The 21,922-nt window shown below is 47.4% G+C and overlaps 1 protein-coding gene across 1 annotated transcript; it reads left to right on the top strand.

Annotated features, from left to right (window-relative positions):
* Positions 1 to 5,612: 5,612 nt before the first annotated feature.
* Positions 5,613 to 21,570, top strand: LOC133386927 (cell surface glycoprotein 1-like). The gene is made up of 2 exons (XM_061630744.1): positions 5,613 to 5,722; positions 18,989 to 21,570. The coding sequence occupies exons 1-2, from the start codon at positions 5,647 to 5,649 to the stop codon at positions 20,359 to 20,361; spliced, it is 1,449 nt and encodes a 482-aa protein (XP_061486728.1). The 5' UTR covers positions 5,613 to 5,646; the 3' UTR covers positions 20,362 to 21,570.
* Positions 21,571 to 21,922: the final 352 nt, after the last annotated feature.

Genomic DNA, 21,922 nt, shown 5'->3' on the forward strand with positions numbered 1-21,922 from the left:
GATTGGCAAAGAAGAGGCAGCCGGTGACTTTGCAGAGGACCTCCCTGAAGACCCAGTCGTTCTGGAGCGCGTGGTAGGCGATGTTGGAATATGTGTGGTTCAACTCCAACTTGGGTTGAGGGTGCATGAGGTTAAAAAGGGTAGCTAGAGAGCAGACCTCTTGGTTGCTAGGCTGTACCTGTCCTTTGATCTCCTGCTGTCCCTTTCTTCCTGCTAGCGTTTCCCAACCTTTGGGCCACAGATGTTGCTGGACTACAACTCCCATCAGCCCCAGCCAGCATTGCCAATGCTCAGGAATTATGGGAACTGTAGTCCAGCAACATCTGTGGCCCAAAGGTTGGGAAACGCTGTAACCGATATGCAAAGGATGTTGATCACAGTTCCTTCCCTCCTTCCTTCTTCTTCTTCTTTCTTGAGAGGGGAGCAGGCATCTTTCCTTTGTCTCTCCCTCTCCTCCAGCATGAGGGCGAGCACTGGGCGCAGTGCCGGCTGCTCCAACTTAGCTAGTTAGCCAGATATAGGACTCTTTCCTATCAAGCACTCGGGTGTTCTTGCACTCGGGTCCTGCTTGCGGGCTTCCCCCAGGCACCTGGTTGGCCACTGTGAGAACAGGATGCTGGACTAGATGGGCCACTGGCCTGATCCAGCAGGCTCTTCTTATGTTCTTATGTTCTTAAGCATGTACTTCCAGAATAAAGTAGTTATTTCTTATTTTAAAGCTTAACGCCTCTGTCTGACTAATATGCAGGGAAGGTAGAATCTTAGCAAAGATTTGAACACACATACATAAGCTTGCTCAGTACTCAACGTAGCCGGCATCGTGACTGGGAGGAGGGCCGACGCTATGAGTTGGCGCAGGGGAGTAGCAGTGGCGCGCTTCATCTTCCACCACCCCTGGGTGGCCAGCCGGGTCGACCATGTCTGAGCCCGGGGTGGAGGTGGGGGGTCGACAGCTGCCGCCTCCTGGCCTCCGATTGGTCCGACCATGCCATACTGGCCATGGTCTTCCTTTTCGGGCGGCGAGCGCCAGGCGGGGCAGGGTTGTGTGGGCACCCGCTCTGGTGGCTGCACCCCACGGACCTCGATGCTAGCAAGGAGCTGCACCAGTAGCTGGAGGGGGAGGTTGCTGTCTGGGCCACCATGGCCAGGGCTGGCGACCCCCAGGAGGGGACCTCTGGGACAGCTGGCAGCGCCTCAAGGGATTGCTGGTGGAGCACTGCGGTGCGCACACGTGGTGAGTGGCTTGCCGGGAGGCACGGGTCTACCAGGATGCTGTCTATGCCCTCCTGCGCTGCTACTGGTGGCGGGATGCGGGGTTCCCCTTCCCGCCGGAGGAGCTCCGCTGTGCACTGTGCACTGGCAGAAGGTGTTTGCCCGCCAGCCCAGGCCTTCCTCGAGGAGGTGGAGGCGCAGGGGGGGCGGGGCTGACGGCTGACCAGCAGGTGGCGCTGGAGGCCCCGATCACTGAGAAGGAAGTGTGGGCAGCCATTGGGCGGGGGCGGGCGAGCTTGGACCCTGTGCCTGACGGGCTACCTTGGCGCTTCCATCAGTGCTATGTGATGCTACTGCCAGCGCCGCTTGTGCGGCTCTTCAGCTCCCTGCTGCCGCGGGAGGAGGGGCTGGCAGACATCTCGAGGGCGCTGCTGGTCTTGTTCCCCAAGAAGGGGGACCTCTCACTGCCGATCAACTGGTGCCCGATCGCCCTCGCCCTCGCCCTCAACCACATCCTGGCCAGTGTTCTTAATGCCCGCCTGGCGGCCGCCTGCATCTTTATATCTCTCCTGTGTATGCCTCTGTACGTTGTTGTTCCTACCTCTGTATGTCCCTTGCCTTTGCGTTTGTGTGTGCATCTGTATTTGCCCTTGTGTTTGCCTCAGCGTTGCTGAGTAGCGGCTGAGTTCTTTTCCTGTAGGATAGTTAATTTTAAATAAAAACATTTGTACCTAAAAACATTTGTACCTAACCCTAACCCTAACCCTGGTTACACTCTGACCCTAACCTTACCCCTAACCTAAGAGTGCCAAAGACTAATTAATTAAGGGTAATTAATTTTCTCAAAGACTAATCCAAGCTACTCGGAAGTGCTACCCTCCGCTACCCAATGGCCAGTGTGGCTCAGTTTAAACAGAGAGCCAGTGTGGCCTAGTGGTTAGAGTGTTGGACTACGGACACCAGGGTTCGAATCCCCACACAGCCATGGAGCTCGCTGGGTGACCTTGGGCCAGTCACTGCCTCTCAGCCTCAGAGGAAGGCAATGGGAAACCCCCTCTGAACACCGCTTACCATGAAAACCCTATTCATAGGGTCGCCATAAGTTGGGACTGACTTGAAGGCAGTCCATTTCCATTTCACCCCTGTACAGAAAAACAGTGGACAAGATGGCCCTGTGGAGAGCATCTAGGTAAACAAGAAACAGAGAAGGAAATGAAAACAGCACTGTGGTTAGAGCCTACTGCAGCCGCCCTGAGTGCCCTATTATAGGGTAGAAGGGTGGGATATAAATATTTTAAATAAGTAAATTAAATAAATAAAAAATCATATGGAGGTGAGGATGTGGGTGATGTTTTCCCGAAAGAAATTCCAGATGTTTCAGGGAAGGAAGAATGATTCATAATCAGGGATTTCAAGTTATCCTAAGCAGAGAACCCCTAACAGATTCCGGATGTGCCTGGTTGGCAACTTCCTCATTCAGAAAGTGGAAGAAGGAATGAGGAAACCACCTGGCCTTGACTTGACTTAATCTTCTTAACTAACAGGGAAGAGTTGGTCAGTTGCATTCTGGAGGCAAGTGACCACATAGTGCTGGAATTCTTACAAACTTTTGAAAAGCCAAAGGTGAGCATAGTCAAATATGTGCCTTGGATTTCAGAAAAGCTGTTTTCAAAAAGTGCAGGAAAATGCTAGGTAGGATTTCATGGCTAGATATATACTAACTGGCTGAAGAACTCTCAGAACCGCTGTCTATTATCTTTGTGAAATCATGGAGGACCGGCGAAGTGCTGGATGACTGGAGGAGAGCTAATGTTGTCCCTATGTTCAAAAAGGGCAAAAGGAGGAACCAGTGAACTACAGACCAGTCAGCCTAACACCAATCCCTGGAAAAATTCTGGAGCAGATTATAAAGCAGTCGATCTGTAAGCACCTTGAAAACAATGCAGTGATTACTGGGAGCCAACATGGATTTATAAAGAACAAATCCTGCCAAACTAATCTTATCTCATTTTTTGACTGGGTAACCTCCCTTGTAGACTGTGGGAATGCTGTGGACATAATATATCTCGACATCAGCAAAGCTTTTGACATAATATGCTGATTAGCAAGTTAGCTAAATGTGGGCTGGATGGAACATCCATCAGGTGGATCCACAGTTGGCTCCACAATCGTACTCAAAGAGTGCTTATCAATGGTTCCTTCTCAAACTGGGGGGAAGTAACAAGTGGGGTGCCACAGGGCTTGGTCCTGGACCCAGTGCTCTTCAACATTTTTATTAACAACTTGGATGAGGAGGTACAGAGCATGCTTATCAAATTTGCAGATGATACAAAATTGGGGGGCATAGCTAATACCGTGGAAGATAGAAACAAAATTCAAAGGGACCTTGATAGGCTGGACCATTGGGCTGAAAACAACAGAATGAAATTCAACAGGGATAAATGCAAAGTTCTACACTTAGGAAAAAGAAACCAAATGCACAGTTATAAGATGGGGGATACTTGGCTCAGCAATACGATGTGAGAAGGATGTTGGAATTGATCACAAGTTGATATGAGTCAACAGTGTGATGTGGCTGCAAAAAAGGCAAATGCTATATTAGGCTGCATTAACAGAAGTATAGCTTCTAAATCGCGTGTAGTTCGCCCCTATTCAGCACTGGTTAGGCCTCATCTTGAATACTGCATCCAGTTCTGGTCTCCGCACTTCAAGAAGGATGCAGACAAACTGGAACAGATTCAGAGAAGGGCAACAAGGATGACCAGGGAACTGGAAACAAAGCCCTCTGAGGAGAGACTGAAAGAACTGGGCATGTTTAGCCTGGAGAAGAGAAGACTGAGGGGAAATATGATAGCACTCTTCAAGTACATGAAAGGTTGTCACACAGAGGAGGACTGGGATGTCTTTTCCATCATCCCAGAGTGCAGGACACGGAATAACAGGCTCAAGTTGCAGGAAGCCAGATTTCAACTGAACATCACGAAAAACCTCCTAACAGTTAGAACCATACGACAATGGAGCCAATTCCCTAGAGAGGTAGTGGGCTCTCCGACACTGGAGGCATTCAAGAGGCAGCTGGACAGCCATCTGTCGGGAATGCTTTGATCTGGATTCCTGCATTGAGCAGGGGGTTGGACTTGATGGCCTTGCAGGCCCCTTCCAACTCTACTATTCTATGATTCTATGATTCTAACAGGGAAAGGAAGCCAAGATGAAGGGGAGTTCTTGAAGGAAGAGTTATAAGAGGCAAAATGGCAAACAGGGCCAACGAGAAAGAAACATGGGAAGCATAAAAAAAAAAGTCATTGTAGCTGTGAAAAAAGTTTAGGGAACAGGTGAGGAACTCAAAATTAAAAAGGGATATCAGAAGAAGTTTGCAATTTATTTATTTGTTTACTTATTCTTTGATTTCTAACCTGCCCTTCCTCCCAGCAGGAGCCCGGGGTGGCAAATGCAATGCCATGCAGCCTCCTGTTCTCACAGTGGCCAACCAGATGCCCTAAAGGGAAGCCCACAAGTGGGACCTGAGTGCAAGAACACTCTCTCCTCCTGTGGTTTCCAGCAACTGGTACTATTCAGAAGCATCCGCCTCCAGCCATGGAGGCAGAGCACAGCTGTTATGGATACCAGCCAAGACAGCCTTATCCTCTGTGAATGTCTAATCCTTTTTCAAAGACTTCCATAGACAGGTCAGAGCTGAGTAGCTGAAGCACCAGTGTGGATGAGTCAGTGAGCATCGTAAGAGTGAAAATGTCCACAGCACATGTTGCCAACAGGTGGAACTTCCTGGCACAGGATGTGATGTCCAGGAATGAGCCTGGATCAGGACAATGGATAAGGGGTGACATCAGCTTCCTCTGCTGCTGGCAGTTACAGCTCTGTCAGGTTTGGAGGAGGGGGATGGGCATTCCGGGCAAAGGGGACTTGCCTGGGGCCATATTACTCCATGCAGGACCAATGTACGGCTCCCACCTGGTGCTGCCCGAGATGGAGGCTGGGCTGTCAAGGGGAAAGCAGGTACAAATCCTCTTTTTGGCCCCTCCAGACATAGACACAGAAGGAGCACGGTCTCCAGAGGCACCAAGGCAAAACAGGGCTCCCTTCCTCTGGGATGCAGCTGGACCAGCTGTTGGTGCCCAGGAGGAGAGTATCCCTGGTGCTGGCAGATCTGTGGGCTTCCCCGTGGCAGCAGACAAATCCTTGCTCTGTCTCCCAGGGCTGCTTCCATGGCTATCATGCTGATGCTGACTGTGTAGGTGGCACAGGCCGGCCAAGGTGGCTTATTAGGGAATGAGCGTAGGATGCATATGGGAGGGCCTTGTAAGTCACCTTGCAAACTATTTCCTTCACTGCCAAAGGAGCTCCACCCAGGCAACTGTTTATATACTGGGATGGCTAAATCCTGGGCACTTGGCGCTGTCTCTGAGCACCACCATGAAGCCACATGGCCCTTTCCTCCTCCTGGGCTCCTTTGTCCTCTGGCCTGCGCTGCTGGCTGCATCGCCCAAAGGTGAGTAGAGGCAGCTGCGGGACTGGGGTGGCTTGGGATGCAAAGCTAGGGGCCAGCCAGGTCAGGGAGGAATGTGTTTTTTCCTGCTCAGGAAAATCATGGAATGGTCTTTGATGTATCATTCTGGTACTTGCATGTAACGGCAGGTTTCAAATTTGGATTTGGCTGATGGCTGGGGTGGGGTGGGGTAGAAAGAGAAGGAAGAGCCCTCAGAGTAAGCTGCAGAGCTCAAGCCAAGCTGCTCAGCTTTTGCAACAAGAAGGTGAAATCATGGCAAATCACAGACCTGACACCATTTGCTTGTTAGTAAGCGATGTCCTGTGCCTTTGCTTTAGCAGGCACAAATTAAACAAAGAAGATTCTCCTAGCGTTCAGATGCTGTGATGGCAGAAGCTTCACCTGTAGAATTCCTGCATATCATTGAGCTGTTATATACCCTGGACCCTTGCCTGATGAAAAGGTGGCCATGATGAAAGAGCAGAGATGAAGGAGAAACTCATCACTCACATTTCCCAAACTAATTCACTCAGCTGAGATGCAGCCGTCCCTCGAAAAATCACAACTAAATTTCCAATCCAAAAATGTGTACAAAATGCAGATATTAGTGAAAATAATGTACAAAAATGCATCATGTTAGGGGAAATTGCTTGCTAAAATGTGGTTTAGGCAAAGTTGCATAGAAAATGTTTATACCAAGAGAAATGCACCCCAAAAATGGGCACAATTTTTGTGCAAGCTTTTAAACACAGAATTGGCAAACCAATGCAAAAAAGGGGGGGAAACAAGCATAAGATTTGAAAGATGAGAATCTGGAATTTACAGATTTGCCAGTCCTTGCCTGGAACCTTGAGGACATAAGTGCCTTCACAAAGAGAAATGCAACTGATGAGCACGGGAGGCAGCCGCTGTCTGGCAAAGGTTTGGTTCAGTATATTGCTATGACAAACATCACCTTAAATGTCAAAAGTGGGCCAGTGTTCTGAAGCAATACTTCTTCACACAGCACGTGTGGAATTCACTCCCACAGGAGGCTGTGATGGCCACCAGTTTGGATGGATTTAAAATAGGATTAGACACATTAATAGATTTATTTAATTACATTTATATACTGCCCCATAGCCTAAACTCTCTGGGTGGTTTACAGCAATTAAAAACAATAAAAACAAATACACACATTTTAAAACACAAAAAACAATTTAAAAACATAATTTAAAAATGCATGCTAAAATGCCTGGGAGAAGAGGAAAGTCTTGACCTGGCGCGGAAAAGATAACAGTGTTGGCGCCAGGTGCATCTCGTCAGGAAGATCATTCCATAATTTGGGGGCCACCACTGAGAAGGCCCTCTCCCTTGTTGCCATCCTCCGAGCTTCCCTCGGAGTAGGCACCCAGAGGAGGGCCTTTGATGTTGAGCGTAGTGTACGGGTGGGTTCATGTCAGGAGAGGTGTTCCATCAGGTATTGTGGTCCCAAGCCATGTAAGGCTTTATAGGTTAAAACCAGCACCTTGAATCGAGCTTGGAAACATAAGGCTATCAATGGCTAAATGGGCAATTATAGCCAGGATGGCTATGTTCTACGTTTACAGTTGGAGAATGCCAGTTGCTGGGATTTGCAGGTGGAGAGAGTCCTGTTGCTCCCACGCCCTGCTTGCAGGCTTTCCTCTGGGGAATTTGGTTGGCCGCTGTGACAATAGGATGCTGGGTTAGATCGGTCTGCTGTCTGAACCGGCAGCAGGGCTCTTCTGATGATCCCATGTTCAGGGGCTGAGGCAGCCCAGGAGTGAACAGAGCATTCTTCACGGGCCACAATCTGCAAAGCAAGGTCCAGCATTTGGACTCTGGCTGGATGGCCACTCGGTGGCTGTAGCGTCAAATGCCTAGTTCTGGCCAGATACAAGACAGTGGAGTTCGTGATTTTAAAAGGACAATGAACATGGCTGGTGGTTAATGGTTTATTTGCAAGCAGTAAAACACTATAAATGAAACTAATAGCTAGCAGGTCTCTGCCTCTTCTTCCCCCCCTCCTTATGCTCCTCACTGGCTAGAAACCTCCCAACAGCACTATGAGGATTCGTGCCTGGGAGGGGCTGAGTCTTCTTCCTTCTTCTTGATGGTACTTCAAGGCTGTGTTAGTCCCTGATGTTATCTCGGGGCTTCTTCAGCCCCCTGGAGGCTTAATCTCCTTGATCTAGGGGCCTCATTTATACCCCAAAACCCACCTGGGAGGGGCACCTTACACCTATTAGATCATTATCTGCCCATCATCCAAATTGCTGGTTTAACCATCAGGTGATGTCTCCTGACCCTGCACATGGTACAGGAATACCCCGCTATATGGACCTTCACTTTACGGACACTCGCGAGTACAGATATATTTACAGTAGCACCATTCCCCTGTTTACATACGCTCGCTTCACAAGAACAGACACTTAAAGCCATGACGCCACCGCGCGATCAGTCTCCAACTACAAACTTGGAAGGCCTACTGTGTTTATTTTAGTTATAAATGCGTTATTTAATAATAATAATAATAAAATTTTATTTTTAGGCCGCCTATCTGGCCGAATGAACGGCCACTCTAGGCGGCGTACATAGATTAAAATTAAGATACAACATATAAATACAGTTATAACATCAGTCTTCAGATAATCAGCCCACCCACATCTGTACGTTATACAACTAAAATTACTTAGAAATCCTGTATGCCCGCTGAAACAGCCAAGTTTTTAATCCTTGGCGAAAACCTACCAGGGAGGGGGCATGGCGAAGGTCACATGGCAGAGAATTCCAGAGGGTGGGGGCCACAATTGAGAATGCCCTCTCTCTGGTCCGCACCAGCCTAGCTGTTTTCACTGGTGGGACCATTAGTTATGCCTGTATATGACGACTGCAGTGCAGTATATGCATCGATAAGTGAAAAAAGGTAGTGCTTCACTTTAAGTACATTTTTGGTTTACGTACTCGCTCTGGACCCATTGCATACGTTAATGCGGGGTATTCCTGTGCAGCTTCAGCTTGAGAACACAGTTGCATCTCCAACTTAATGGCTTGTTTTGACTATCAAGTGCTTTGTTTATATAAGCAAAATGAGAACATTCGTAAGCTAATTAACTTACTGTCCCTTCAAAGCTTGCGAAGGCTATACACAAGCCCAGGGCCGGCCCCAGGCATGACGGGGGCCTTGGGCATCAGCTTCCCCCGGGCCCTGGTGTGTGTGTATGTGCGTGCGTGCAAGCGAGCACATATGCGCGCTGCCCCCCCACCTGTCACCTGTCTTTTAGCATTGCCATTAACAAAGATGGCGGCCATGGTTTCCCTAAGGGGATGAAGCCTCCGAAGCCATCTTGGTTGATGGCACGCATGCGTGCTATGCGCGCGCATCTCTGCCATCAACCAAGATGGCAGCAGGGGCTTCAGCACCTTATGGAAACCTCGGCCGCCATCTTCATTAAGGGCAATGCTAAAAGGCAGGAGACAGGTAGGTGGGGCAAGGGAATGGTGGGCAGGCGGAAGCTCCTGCCCTGCAATCTGCAGCTGGTGCCGCGGATTGCGGGAGGTGAGCGGAGGAGCCCCTCAGGGGCCCCTGTAGTTCCAGGGGCCCTCGGGCCAGTGCCCCACCTGGCCGCCCTTTAGAACCAGCCCTGCACAAGCCCTCCTGGTAAGCTAAAGTGTGGGACAAGCTGGATTGTTTCGGTTAACTGAATAACTTTTCCCAAAGGCTGTTTCATAGACAAAATGAAGCATTTGTCAATTTAATGTCAGAGAGCCTGCTTTTGAGCTCTCCAGATCCCAATACATTGCAATCACAGTATGCAAAGCAATAAGCACCTCAGTAACTCAGGGGTTTGGGGCAATAGTCATGGCACAGAGGCCATTCACATGCCATTTCTAAGCCTCCTCGATTACATCTAGATTCTTCCGGTGATTGGCAATACAGTGGCTTTACTGCAGATCAGGGGAGAGTCTTTGGGGCCTACAAGCCTCAGAGAGAGCTCTGCAGGCCGCAAGCTGGAGGGCTCAAGAGAGCTATCCAAGAGAGGCCTGTCAGAAGCAGGTGAGAGGACTTGAGAAAGAGCTCAGGCTTGGCGAACCAAGATGGAAATGCTCAAGCACTAAAGGCAGCAGCACCGAGGCAGCCCAGGTCACCAGGGTCCCAGGTAAGCCGAGGCTCAAACAGAGTGAGGAACTAGACCCAACCAGATGTGCAAGCCACGAGGGAAGGCATGTTGCAGAGGAGCACAGGGCCCACAGCCCCGTCGCTCAGAGGAAGGTAGTTGGAACGACCCAGAAGCCTTGATCCAGCCAGGGAGGTCTTGGGGGCAGGTTGTCCCCTTAGCAGACAAGTAACATCCCACAAGCTCCTGGCTGGGGGACAGCTGTAAGTGCTGGTGGCTGTTCATCCTCGTAGGCAGGGCCGGCTCAAGTCACTTTCCTCCCCCCCGAGGAGCTGCTCTGCGCCAGCTGAACATAGGATCCCTGTGCCAAGTGGCAGCTCTAGGCTTCTGCCCAGCATGCATGGCAAAGCATCCTGGGGGTGAAGGCACAGGTAGCCTTGGTTCCCCGGGGAGGGGTGCTGCTGCTGCTGGTGCAGTCGCTGGTGCAGTCTGGTCCTTGTTCAGTTTCTGTTCACAGGATCCAATGCCCATGCAACAAAAATGGCACTGCTGGGCACTCGTGACAGTCACTGTGGGAAGCCACTCTGCAGGCCTGTTGCTGGCACTTCTGCCACCCACTGCTGGCCAGAGTTGTTCACCACCTGCCTCTTTTCCTGCTTTTGGTTGTGATGTAACTCTGATAGGTATCAGGCTCAGGCACTAGTTGCTCAATTAATTAGCCTAATTGCTCAATGACCATGTTTTTTTGGTTGATCATAACTGACTAACGAGTCTTGCTCTTCGGCACCTCCTCTGCACCACAAAGCAGGTCTTGTGGCAAGCCACTTTGAGGGTGGGTGGAAAGTAGGGTTGCCATATTCCACAAATCTGGGCAGGTTAATTTGGATATTATGGAAAGTATTTCCATATTATGCAAATTATTTGTGTATTATTTGCATATTATGCAAATATTTGCATATTAATATTTGGATTGTCCAGTTGTTTTGTTTTTGTGCCTAGGAATCACCACCAAAAGCTGGGGAAAGATGTGAGAAATCTTTTTTTTAAAAGCAACATTTTCAGCCTTAAATGCCTAGACTCTAGTTTCCAACACTATGGAGTATTTATTGATGGATTAAGAGAATTTATATCCTGCCCTTTTGCTGTTAAAAACAGAGCTCAGCACAGCTTACAAATATAATAAAAACAATAAAAATACACAATCAATATAAAAACATAATAAAAACACAAAATAGCAACAAGCATAAAGTAAGTCAGGGCAGCAGTACGGTTAACCATATACGATATATTTCAAAGATGTGGTGGGTAGAGAAAAACAAGAAGCCAAAACGTTAGGAAAAGGAGTCTTTCACACCACATGCTCAGTTCTAAATACTGTTGCAGCAAGTTTTACAAGTTCCTCCAGTATTCCACTGGTGCAGGCACTCAGACATTCAAAGTATCTGTATGTTTCTTAGGTTTTATAAAAGCAGAGCTTTGCTTAACTCAAAATTTCTTCTCCCTTTGATCAACCACATCTACACAGGTTCCACCTCCATACTCAAAATGAAACTGGGCCTGGAAGTGTGCAATAACCCCACACATACCTTGCTAATTAGATTATCAATGCCAGGATGTCTGTCTTATCGACTACTCTCCTGCTCCCCCCCCCCCCCCAGGCATCATGAAAGACCCAGTCCTGGGCTCAGAAACGAAATAAATATCTGGTCCTCTTCAAAGTATTGATAAGCCTCTTGTTTTAATTGAAATAATAATTATAAATTCTTGTTCTTATCACTAATGGGAGTTAATTATCTTGCATATGCTCCTGTTGCTTCTATGGCTGTAACGGAGTGAGGTTAAAGATAAGTGAAATGCAAATAGGAAAAAAAACCACAGAAGGCAGTAACACTTTCCTAAATGTAATACCTTACCAACCACAACAAGATTCCTGAGTAAGGCAAAAAACTAAGCATCTCACAACCAGTCAGGATTCCTAACCAAAAATATGATAAATGAAGAAATATTTATATAAGCATGACTATCAAATATATTTATTATTTACACAAACTGTAAAGATATTTATAGTGCAATCCTAGGTTTATTTATTCAGAAGCAAGTCCCAGTGTATTCAGTGGGGCTTACTCAAACAGGGACAGAAATGCAACCTCAAGTGATAAGCAACTTCATTCACACAACCCAAAATTCCAAATCATGCTACTTTACGCTGTTTTGCAACTGTTTATACTTGTTTTTATGGTTATTGGATTTTAAATGACTTTATTTCTTTTTGTGAGCTGCCTTGGTTTCCAACAACCCTATCTCACAGGGGTGTTGGAAAGACTCCACACGCACACACTGCAGATGTATAAATACATACAGCCCATATAATAGTTTATTGTCAAACCAGTTGGTCATTGCTGAAAAATCAGTATTAGTTTAAAAAAAATCAGTATTACTTTCCAACAGAATAAAAACTGTAATACCTAAGTAAGCCCTGCCTACTTGCTTTAAAATTGGACTGGAGACAGAAAGAGTTAGAACACAAACACAATTCTTTTTAACATTCACTCCAAAGTCCCATTGATTTTCAGCACATTCATAACCATGTCTACTCAAAAGTAAGTCCTATTGAATTCAATGGGATTTACTCTGGGCATATGGGATTAGCATTGCTTTTACAAAAAGCAAGCATTGGGAAGGTTTTCAAAACACTGCCCAAGATCTGACTCCTGCACACAAGAGGAAAAAAAACTGAAATGTATATACTTACCCAATTTATGAGATTTTCAGATAAACAGGAGGGGAAACCACCATTTTGTTTTCTAGACACTGCCTCAGGTCAATGAAACTGAAACACAATCCCTGATTGGCTGCAATCCTGAACGGGCGGGGTTAAAGCTACGAAGTGCTATACAGTACTGTTCAAAGAAAGATTTAACAGTTGGGGGGCTGATGTTTTTATGCATATCTCGAGAACCGGGCCACCTAGAAACTTAATTTTTTAAAAAAATGAAAGCTGAGAATCCGGGCCACCTAAGGGGCTAGCCGGGCGCCGGGTGGCATGCACAGAATCTGGGTAAAACCCGGCTAACCGGGCAATATGGCAACCCTAGTGGAAAGGCAAGGAAGTTTGGCATGATAGTCAGGATTCTCCCAGGCTGGTCTTCTGGGGTCTGAGCATCTTTTGGTTTAATGGATTGTCTTTGTAATTCGAGAGCAGCGACTCCTAGCGGTCTCTGTGAGGCTTCTTCATTGCTTCCCAGGACACCCAGAACCTGGAAGGGAGCCTGTTCCCTTTTACACAGTTGCCACCTCTTCATTTTTAAAGTTTTTTTAAAACATCATGAAAACGGACTTTAAAATACATTAAAACAAAACATCTTTAAAAACTTTTTTTTAAGTTTTCATAAGATTTTTTTTAAAACAAGATTTATAAACATATTAAAAATTAATTCCAACACAGACGCAGACTGGGATAAGGTCTCCACTTAAAAGGCTTGTTGAAAGAGGAAGGTCTTCAGTAGGCGCCAAAATGATATGGCTCTTGTCTAATATATAAGGGAAGGGAATTCCACAGGGTAGGTGCCACCCAGAGCTTGGAAAATTACTTTTTTGAACTACAACTCCCATCAGCCCAATCCAGTGAACATGCTGGCTGGGGCTGATGGGAGTTGTAGTTCAAAAAAGTAACTTTTCCAAGCTCTGGTGCCACCACACTAAAGGTTTGTTTCCTATGTTGTACAGAAAGGACTTCCTGATAAGATGGTATCTGCAGAAGGCCCTCACCTGCAGAATGCAGTGATTGATTGGGTATATAAGGGATAAGTCGGTCTTTCAGGTATCCTGAGCTGTATAAAGCTTTGTACACCAAAACTAGAACCTTGAACTTGGCCCGGTAGCAAATGGGCAGCCAGTGCAATTCTTTCAGCAGCGGGGAGACATGCTGGCGATACCCTGCCCCAGTGAGCAGGCTCGCTGCTGCATTTTGCACCAGCTGCATCTTCCAGACCAACCTGAAGGGCAGTCCCACATAGAGCGCATTACAGTAATCCAGCCTTGAGGTTACCAGTGCATGGACAACAGTGGTCAGGCTATCCTGGTCCAGAAACGGCCGCAGCTGTCTTACCAGCTGAAACTGGTAAAAGGCACTCCTAGTCACGGAGGTTACCTGGGCCTCTAGCGACAAAGATGGATCTAGCAGCACCCCCAGACTACAGACCTGCTCTTTCAGAGGGAGTATGACCCCATCCAAAGCTGGCAACTGCCAATTATCCAAACTCAAGAACTACCAACCCACAGTGCCTCCATCTTGCTAGGATTCAGCCTCAGTTTATTTGCCCTCATCCAGCCCACCCCCCAGTCCAGACACTGATCCAAGGCTTGCACGGGCTCTCCCGATTCATGCATGTATGTATCGTGAAGAGATCTAAAACTCTGATATTGTATTTCAGCAATAAAGATTGTGTAGGTGGCAATTCTTAAAGCCTTTATTAGGGAGATGTTGTAATTCCCTGTCAATCAAGCTTGCATGGGCTTGCATGGACTCTCCTGATTCAGATGTTACAGAGAAATAGAACTGGGTATCATCAACATACTGCTGACACATTGCCCCAAATCTCCGATGACTGCTCCCAAGGGCTTCAAATAGATGTTAAAATAGCATGGGGGACAAGATGGTATCCTGCAGCACCCCACAGCACAACTGCCAGGGGGCTGAAAGATGGATGATGACCATGCAACTGAAAGTGTGATGCGGTCACCTGATGGGGATGGCCCTGCTCTGCCCGCCCTGGCTGACTGGTACCTATCCGGGAGGGCAGGGTTGCACGGCCGAAAGGTGCGTTTGCTTCGTCGTCATCGCGCCGCCGCCGCCGCCTTATGAAAGGACGTGGCCCTCCAAGAGGAGAGTGCTGCGTAGTCAGGTGCCACCACAGAAAAGGCTTTATCCTGTGTCACCACCTGATGTATGCTGCTCCAGCCAAGACCCAGGTCCCCAAGCCCGAGCTCCCACAGCCGCCCCCGACATAAACCATCACCCCCACCACCAGCAGAAGCCCAGGGAGAAGCAGCAGAGCGAGCCCAAGGACGTGGACAGGAAGACAACGTTGAAACAGCAAACAACTTCGCTGTAACAAACACCTGTCACCCGTCTGCCTTTCGAGAGCTGCCGCCCCTGCTAACACCACCTCCTTTTTCCTGGCGGTGCCGATAATGATAATGTTATTTGTTATTTAATTTAATTTTTGTAAATTGTATTGCTTTTATTGTATTTTTATTGTATTTTTATACCTGCGTTTATTTTTCTTTGTAAGCCTCCTTGAAGGCCTTTGGCCGAAAGGCGGAGTATTAATAACAACAACAACAAACTAACAAACAAACAAACAACAACAACAATAATAGCCCAATGCTATTCTCTGAAAATAACCCTGAAGATTGGATCAGAACCACTGTGAAACAGTGCCGCCGATACCCATCTCACCAAGTCGGCCCAGAAGGATACCGTGGTCAATGGTATCAAAAGCCGCTGAGAGATCAATTAAGAATAACAGGGTCACACTGCCCCTGTCCTTCTCCCAATAGAGGTCATCCATCAGGGCGACCGATTCAGTCCCATAACCAGGCCTGAATCCAGACTGAAATGGGTCAAGATAATCTGTTTCATCCAAGCGTACTTGCAATTGCTGTGCCACAACCCTCTCAATCACCTTCCCAAAAAAGGGGGTATTTGTGACCGGTCGGTAATTGTTGCAAACCAATGCCAAAATACATTTTAAGTAACATCCCAGAAGAATATAAAGATCGGACAAGGAACAGATTTGAGGCTTCAAACTTAGTTGACAAAGAACCAGAAGAACTATGAAGTGAAGTCTTAGACATTATCAGTGAAGAATGCAAAAAGACAATACCTCTAGTTAAAAAGACAGCAAGACCTCAATGGAAAACTGAAGAAACTGTTAAAATGGTTAAAGAGAGAAGGAAAGCGAAAGCAAAAGGAGATAGAAACACCGTCAGAACCCTAAATGCAACAATACAGCGACTAGTACGTAGGGACAAACAGAACTTTTGCAATAGTTATTGTATAGAAATAGAAGAGGACAACAAAGTTTAGATTAGAGAAATGAAAGGGAAATTTAAACCAAGGGTTGGGATGTTGAACAATCAACGGGAACACACTGACTGACTGAGATGAAATAAAAGGAAGATGGAAGCAATACACTGAAGAACTCTATAAAAGAGATGCCAGGATGACAGATTCATTCACGGAGGAACCATATGATGAAGAACCAGAAATTTTAGAATGCGAGGTGAACGCTGCTCTTAAAATACTTGGAAGAAACAAATCACCAGGAATAGATGGCATACCAATAGAGCTGCTACAAGCTACGGAGACTGAATCTGTCCAGATTTTGACAAAAATTTGCCAAGAAATATGGAAAACTAAACAATGGCCCACAGACTGGAAGCGTTCAATATATATCCCAATTCCAAAGAAAGGGGGTCCCAGAGAATGCAGTAATGATCGAACTATTGCCTTAATCCCATGCAAGTAAAGTAATGCTCAAGATTCTACAACAAAGGCTCTTACCATATATGGAGCGAGAAATGCCAGATGTCCAAGCTGGATTTAGAAAGGGAAGAGGTACCAGAGATCACATCGCAAACATATGTTGGATAATGGAACGGACCAAGGAATTTCAGAAGAAAATCACCCTGTGCTTTATAGATTACAGCAAAGCCTTTGACTGTGTAGATCATGAAAAGCTATGGAATGCTTTAAAAGAAATGGGGGTGCCACAGCATCTGATTGTCCTGATGCGCAACCTATACTTTGGACAAGAGGCTACTGTAAGGACAGAATATGGAGAAACCGATTGGTTCCCCATCGGAAAGGGTGTGAGACGGGGTGTATTTTATCACCCTATTTGTTTAATCTATAAGCGGAACATATCATATGGAAAGCGGGATTGGACCAAGATGAAGGAGGTGTGAAAATTGGAGGGAGAAATATCAATAATTTAAGATATGCAGATGATACCATACTACTAGCAGAAACCAGTAATGATTTGAAATGAATGCTGATGAAAGTTAAAGGGGAAAGCACAAAAGCAGGACTACAGCTGAACGTCAAGAAGACTAAAGTAATGACAACAGAAGAGTTATCTAACTTTAAAGTTGACAATGAGGACGTTGAACTTGTCAAAGATTAGCAATACCTTGGCACAGTCATTAACCAAAATGGAGACAATAGTCAAGAAATCAGAAGAAGGCTAGGACTGGGGAGGGCAGCTATGAGAGAACTAGAAAAGGTCCTCAAATGCAATGATGTATCACTGAACACCAAAGTCAGGATCATTGAGACGATGGTATTCCTGATCCCTGCCATCCATCAAGATGGCGGTGGAGGCATCTGGCCCTTAGGGCAACCTCGGCTGCCATCTTGGGTGATGGCAGAAGTGCACCCACAGTGCGATGGGCCCTGGCATGCCTGGCGGTGCCCTGACAACCAGCATTTACTTCGAGAGGTAGGCGGAGCATGTTGCAGGCGGCTGTTGCAGGTCTGCACCGCAGTGGGGGGGGTGTGCCTCAGAACTCGGTCCCGTGATCCATGCTGCAGATTGTGGAAGATACCTCTATCCACCCACCCTAAGGAGGCGCCGTTGGGCAAGGCCCGTCCTGGCCGCCCTCTGGTGCCAGCCCTGAAGAGAACTATGTTTGTATCTCTCTCCCCATGCAAATAGGACCAAATTATTTTATTTATTATTTCAATTCATATACCGCCCTTAGCAGAATAGCTCTCAGGGCGGTGAACAACAAGATAAAATACAGTATATCATAGTAAAAAATCACAAAAACATGTACAAACAAACAACAGAAAGCACAACAAAAACGAAATACAACACAAATTAAGAAGGATACATGTTAAAAGTAGAAAGATTAAGAAAATTAAAAGATTAAAATGCCTGGGAGCATAAAAAGGTCTTTACCTGGCGCCGGAAAGATAGAAGTGTAGGCGCCAGGCGTACCTCTTCGGGGAGGCTGTTCCACAACTCAGGGGCCACCACAGAAAAGGCCCTAGATCTAGTAACCACCCTCCAGGCTTCCCGATGAGCTGATACCCGGAGGAGGGCCTTAGATTCTGAACGAAGTGAACGGGTAGGTTCATAGCGAGAGAGGCGTTCCACAAGGTATTGAGGTCCCACGTTGTGTAAGGCTTTATAGGTAAGAACCAGCACCTTGAATCTCACCCGGAAGCAAATAGGGAGCCAGTGCAGACGCGCCAGAATAGGTGTTATATGCGAAGACCGACTGGTCCTCGTCAATAGTCTGGCAGCCGCGTTCTGCACCAGCTGAAGCTGGTGTTGGGAGTTGCTCTTGTCACATTTCTAACAGTCAAGAGCGTGCTCAAGAGATCAAAGTGGATGTAACCCCTGATCTTACCTATGTCTAGGTTTAATCAGAGAGTCAGCAAAAAACACAAAAAGAGGGACACAAGAGGACACTGAGTCTAGCCAGAGCAGGGGTCATGGCTTGTGGCTGCTAAATGGAGATTTGGGTCCATATGCAGAAGACAGTCCTGGGAAGGCTGAGGCAAATCTCTCCCAAGCAGGTAGAGATTCTGGGTAACCTGCATGGCCACAGGGCCACTGTCTGCTCTGCTCTGAGAAGAGTTACCTCAGAATTTAGGTAAGTCAGAAGAGCCAATCCTGACAAGCTTCACTGTAGGTCCTGTGGAGCACCTCTGTAAGTGCCACTGGGGCTCAAGGAGAAGGAGAGGAGTCTCTAACATCTGCACTGAGCTGCTTCAGATGAAACACCAGAGAGGGTGGGCTGTTATTCATACTCCAGGCATGGCTCGTTAGTTGCTCATCCACTGCTTATTAATGAGACTTTGCTGTATCCAGCTGGAAGACAGAAGTAGAGAAGGAAAAGATGGTGGCTCTTTGGCCTATGGAAACCACTGAGGCAAACCCACATCTAATTCCACATAGTTCTATACACGTGCCACATAGGGGGGTATCTAGACCATGGCCTATACCCTTCGTAGAAGGACAGGAGAGCCTGTCTTTCTTGTCCCCACTTTTCCTTGACACACATACATCCTTCCCAAGGCAAGTCCCAGAGCTGAGAACTGCCTGCCTGTATCTTATGTTCTCTCTTCTGTCTTCAGGGACCTCTGGAACGGCATCTCTTTCCAATGGGGGCGACACTGGGAGGCAGCAACAGAGCCAAGCCACACCCAAGGGTAAAGATAAAGAAGCCCCCAGGACAAAACTTCTGTGTCTGTTGATAAAGGACACTGAGCTGGCACAAAAGAACTGTTTGCCCAAAGGACACCTGGACAGCCAAGCTGCAGGCAGTGGGGAGATTTTTTCTAAAGAGACACCCATCTCCAAGGGAGGGGGCACCCTTCTTTCAAAGGAGTCAGCCTCTTCCCTTCTCTGCAAGAAGAAACCGCAGGCTGTGGACAAAACAGAACCTGGCTTTCCTTCTGGGAATCCAGAACCTGTTGAAAGGTCCCCCGTGGGATCAGAGGGAAACTTTTACACTGACATGAAGCCTAAGCTGGGGGTGAGAGTCATCTCTGGAGAGAAACCAGCACCAAGTGGGAAGCCTCCTTCAAAGGAGAAGCCCATGTCCATTGACAGTCTAAATGTTGCTTCAAAGCCAGCATTTCCCAGTACAGGATGTATCAACAAAAGAGACAAGACAAAACCTGGTGGGAAGCCAGGAACTGTTGAAAAGTCAGCTTCTAATATTCAATATGTCATGCCCACATCTGGTGACCAGCCAGCATCGACTGAAAAGCCAGTTCCTAGTACTGGGCACACAACCCATGGCACACCCCTCTCTAGTGAAAAGCCTGCATTTGACAGGAAACCACTTTCTCCTGTTGGAGATGTAGCTTATGTGATACCCACATCTGGAGAAAAGCCATCTGGACAAGTGGGTGACACCAAGCCTACTTCTGGAGAAAAGCCAACATCTGGAGAAAAGCCATCTAGACAAGTGGGCAACATCAAGCCCACTTCTGGAGAAAAGCCAACATCTGGAGAAAAGCCATCTGGACAAGTGGGCAACATCAAGCCCACTTCTGGAAAAAAGCCAACATCTGGAGAAAAGCCATCTGGACAAATGGGCGACATCAAGCCCACTTCTGGAGAAAAGCCAACATCTGGAGAAAAGCCATCTGGACAAGTGGGTGACATCAAGCCCACATCTGCTGAGAAACCAGCGCCCCATGAAAAGCCAGAATCTGGTGGGAAACCTGCATCCGAGGAGAAGCCTAAACCTAAGGAACAACCGGAGAAGGATGCTGGCAATGGTGGTAAAGATGAGGACGACGACATTTTTGATGATGAAGATGATGATGATGGTGACGACGAGGGTGGCAATTCCAATCCCAGTGGAGGGAACAATGACAGAGATGAAGATGCCTTTGACAAAGAACTTGATTACGGACTAAACAAGTCCCCTTTCAATGCTTATGAGTATCATGATTCGTGGAGCAATGACAACTCTGAAGATGGACGTTGGTTTTGAGAAGGTGGAGGGGGGCCCTCCTGAGGAAGGTGGTGGCTTCAGGGATGGGGAGCTTGTGTTTAATGCATGGGGAGACACACCCACCGTGAAGCAACCTGGACCTGAGCCACAGCCCAGTAAGCCTTTTTCTGAACCAGGCCCAGTTGGGGATGGGAAGGAGGAAGGAGGTGCTGGGAAGCGGGGCTCAGAGGCAGCACCTTCAGGGCCTGACACGTAGTCTTCTGAAGTGCTGAAGGGGAGCTGCTTACACCCACCTTCTTGGGACCCAAAGCACTTCAGCCCTTTGTCCTGCTTGAAAATGGCTTTTGCTGCCATTAAGTCTAATCTTTGGGAGCTCTAGATTTTCTCTGTGGCTTAATCAACAGTGGCCAGAGTGCACAGTATGTCTACAGGTTACCAGGTGCTGCACTCTGGGCAGAGAATTCAGGGTTCGTCTGGCTTACCGTGTGCCTGACTTTGCATCCTGCGTTCCTGCTTTTTTAGGTCGAGGGAATCTGTCCTGGTGGGTTAGCCACCCTCTTCATGGCTGTCACCCATGTCAGATAGGTCAATGTTCCTGAGGGAGTGTTCCCGTCTTGTGGGATGTCACTAGAGTCTAGTGGGTGATGCTCAAGGCTGCAAGAATGGCTCAATGTGGGGAGGGGTGTTCCAAGGGGGACTCTGTAGCTCTGTCCCCAGAAACCTCCCAGCTGGGCTTGAAATGCCTCTGCAGGAGCTTTTCAGAGCCCAGTCCGCTGGCAGGTCCTTGCTGCTGAAGAACGTCCTTGGAGACTATGCACCCAACATTCACAGACCCCCCCTTAGTATTTCATATCCCACAGGGCTTTCTTAAATCATGGAGGACCCCCCCCCCGCTCTGGGCCATTCCCTCTTGACCCATGTAGGATGAGATGGCTGGAGGACTAAAGGTGTTCGGTGTATTGATTTTCTTCAACAATCTCTAGGCCAGGGGTAGCCAATGAGGTGCCCTTCACATGCTGCTGGACTACAGCTCGCATCATCCCTAAATATACTGGCTATGCTGAAGGATGTTATATTTCAACCATGTCTAGAGGGCACCATGTTGGTGGCTACCCTAGCTCTAACCCTTTGGAGCAGCCCTTGTTGGCACATTGTGCAGCAACTAACCACCAGGGGGCAGCATTGTCAAGCCACTGTAAGTGCACCTTTTCACCAATGATTAAAGGAGCTTTTCACTCTGTCTGGAAATCCTGACTGGTCTTGTTTAGTTCATGATGCCTTGGAGGAAGCAGACTTTTGACTTCCGAAGATTATGTTCTAAGATTCAGCAAAATTAGATTTACTTTTTAAAAAAATCTTCTATGGCATTATTGGGGCTGATGTACCAGCAGCCACTATAAAGGGCCCATTCAAACAGCCAGTGGCCATTCTTAGGGTCATGGGTCATAGACAGGTGCTCTGGCACATCCCACTGTTGAAAAGAGGAATGTTGGAACAGGCCAGGTCTATGGTTGCAAGGTGGTTTTAAGGCAATTCCAAGGAGAGATATTGGGCGGCTATGAGCTACTGGAATTGGGCTTATTTGTGATTATATACACAT

The sequence above is a fragment of the Rhineura floridana genome, chromosome 6 (assembly GCF_030035675.1).
Source record: "Rhineura floridana isolate rRhiFlo1 chromosome 6, rRhiFlo1.hap2, whole genome shotgun sequence".
Taxonomy (NCBI): domain Eukaryota; kingdom Metazoa; phylum Chordata; class Lepidosauria; order Squamata; family Rhineuridae; genus Rhineura; species Rhineura floridana.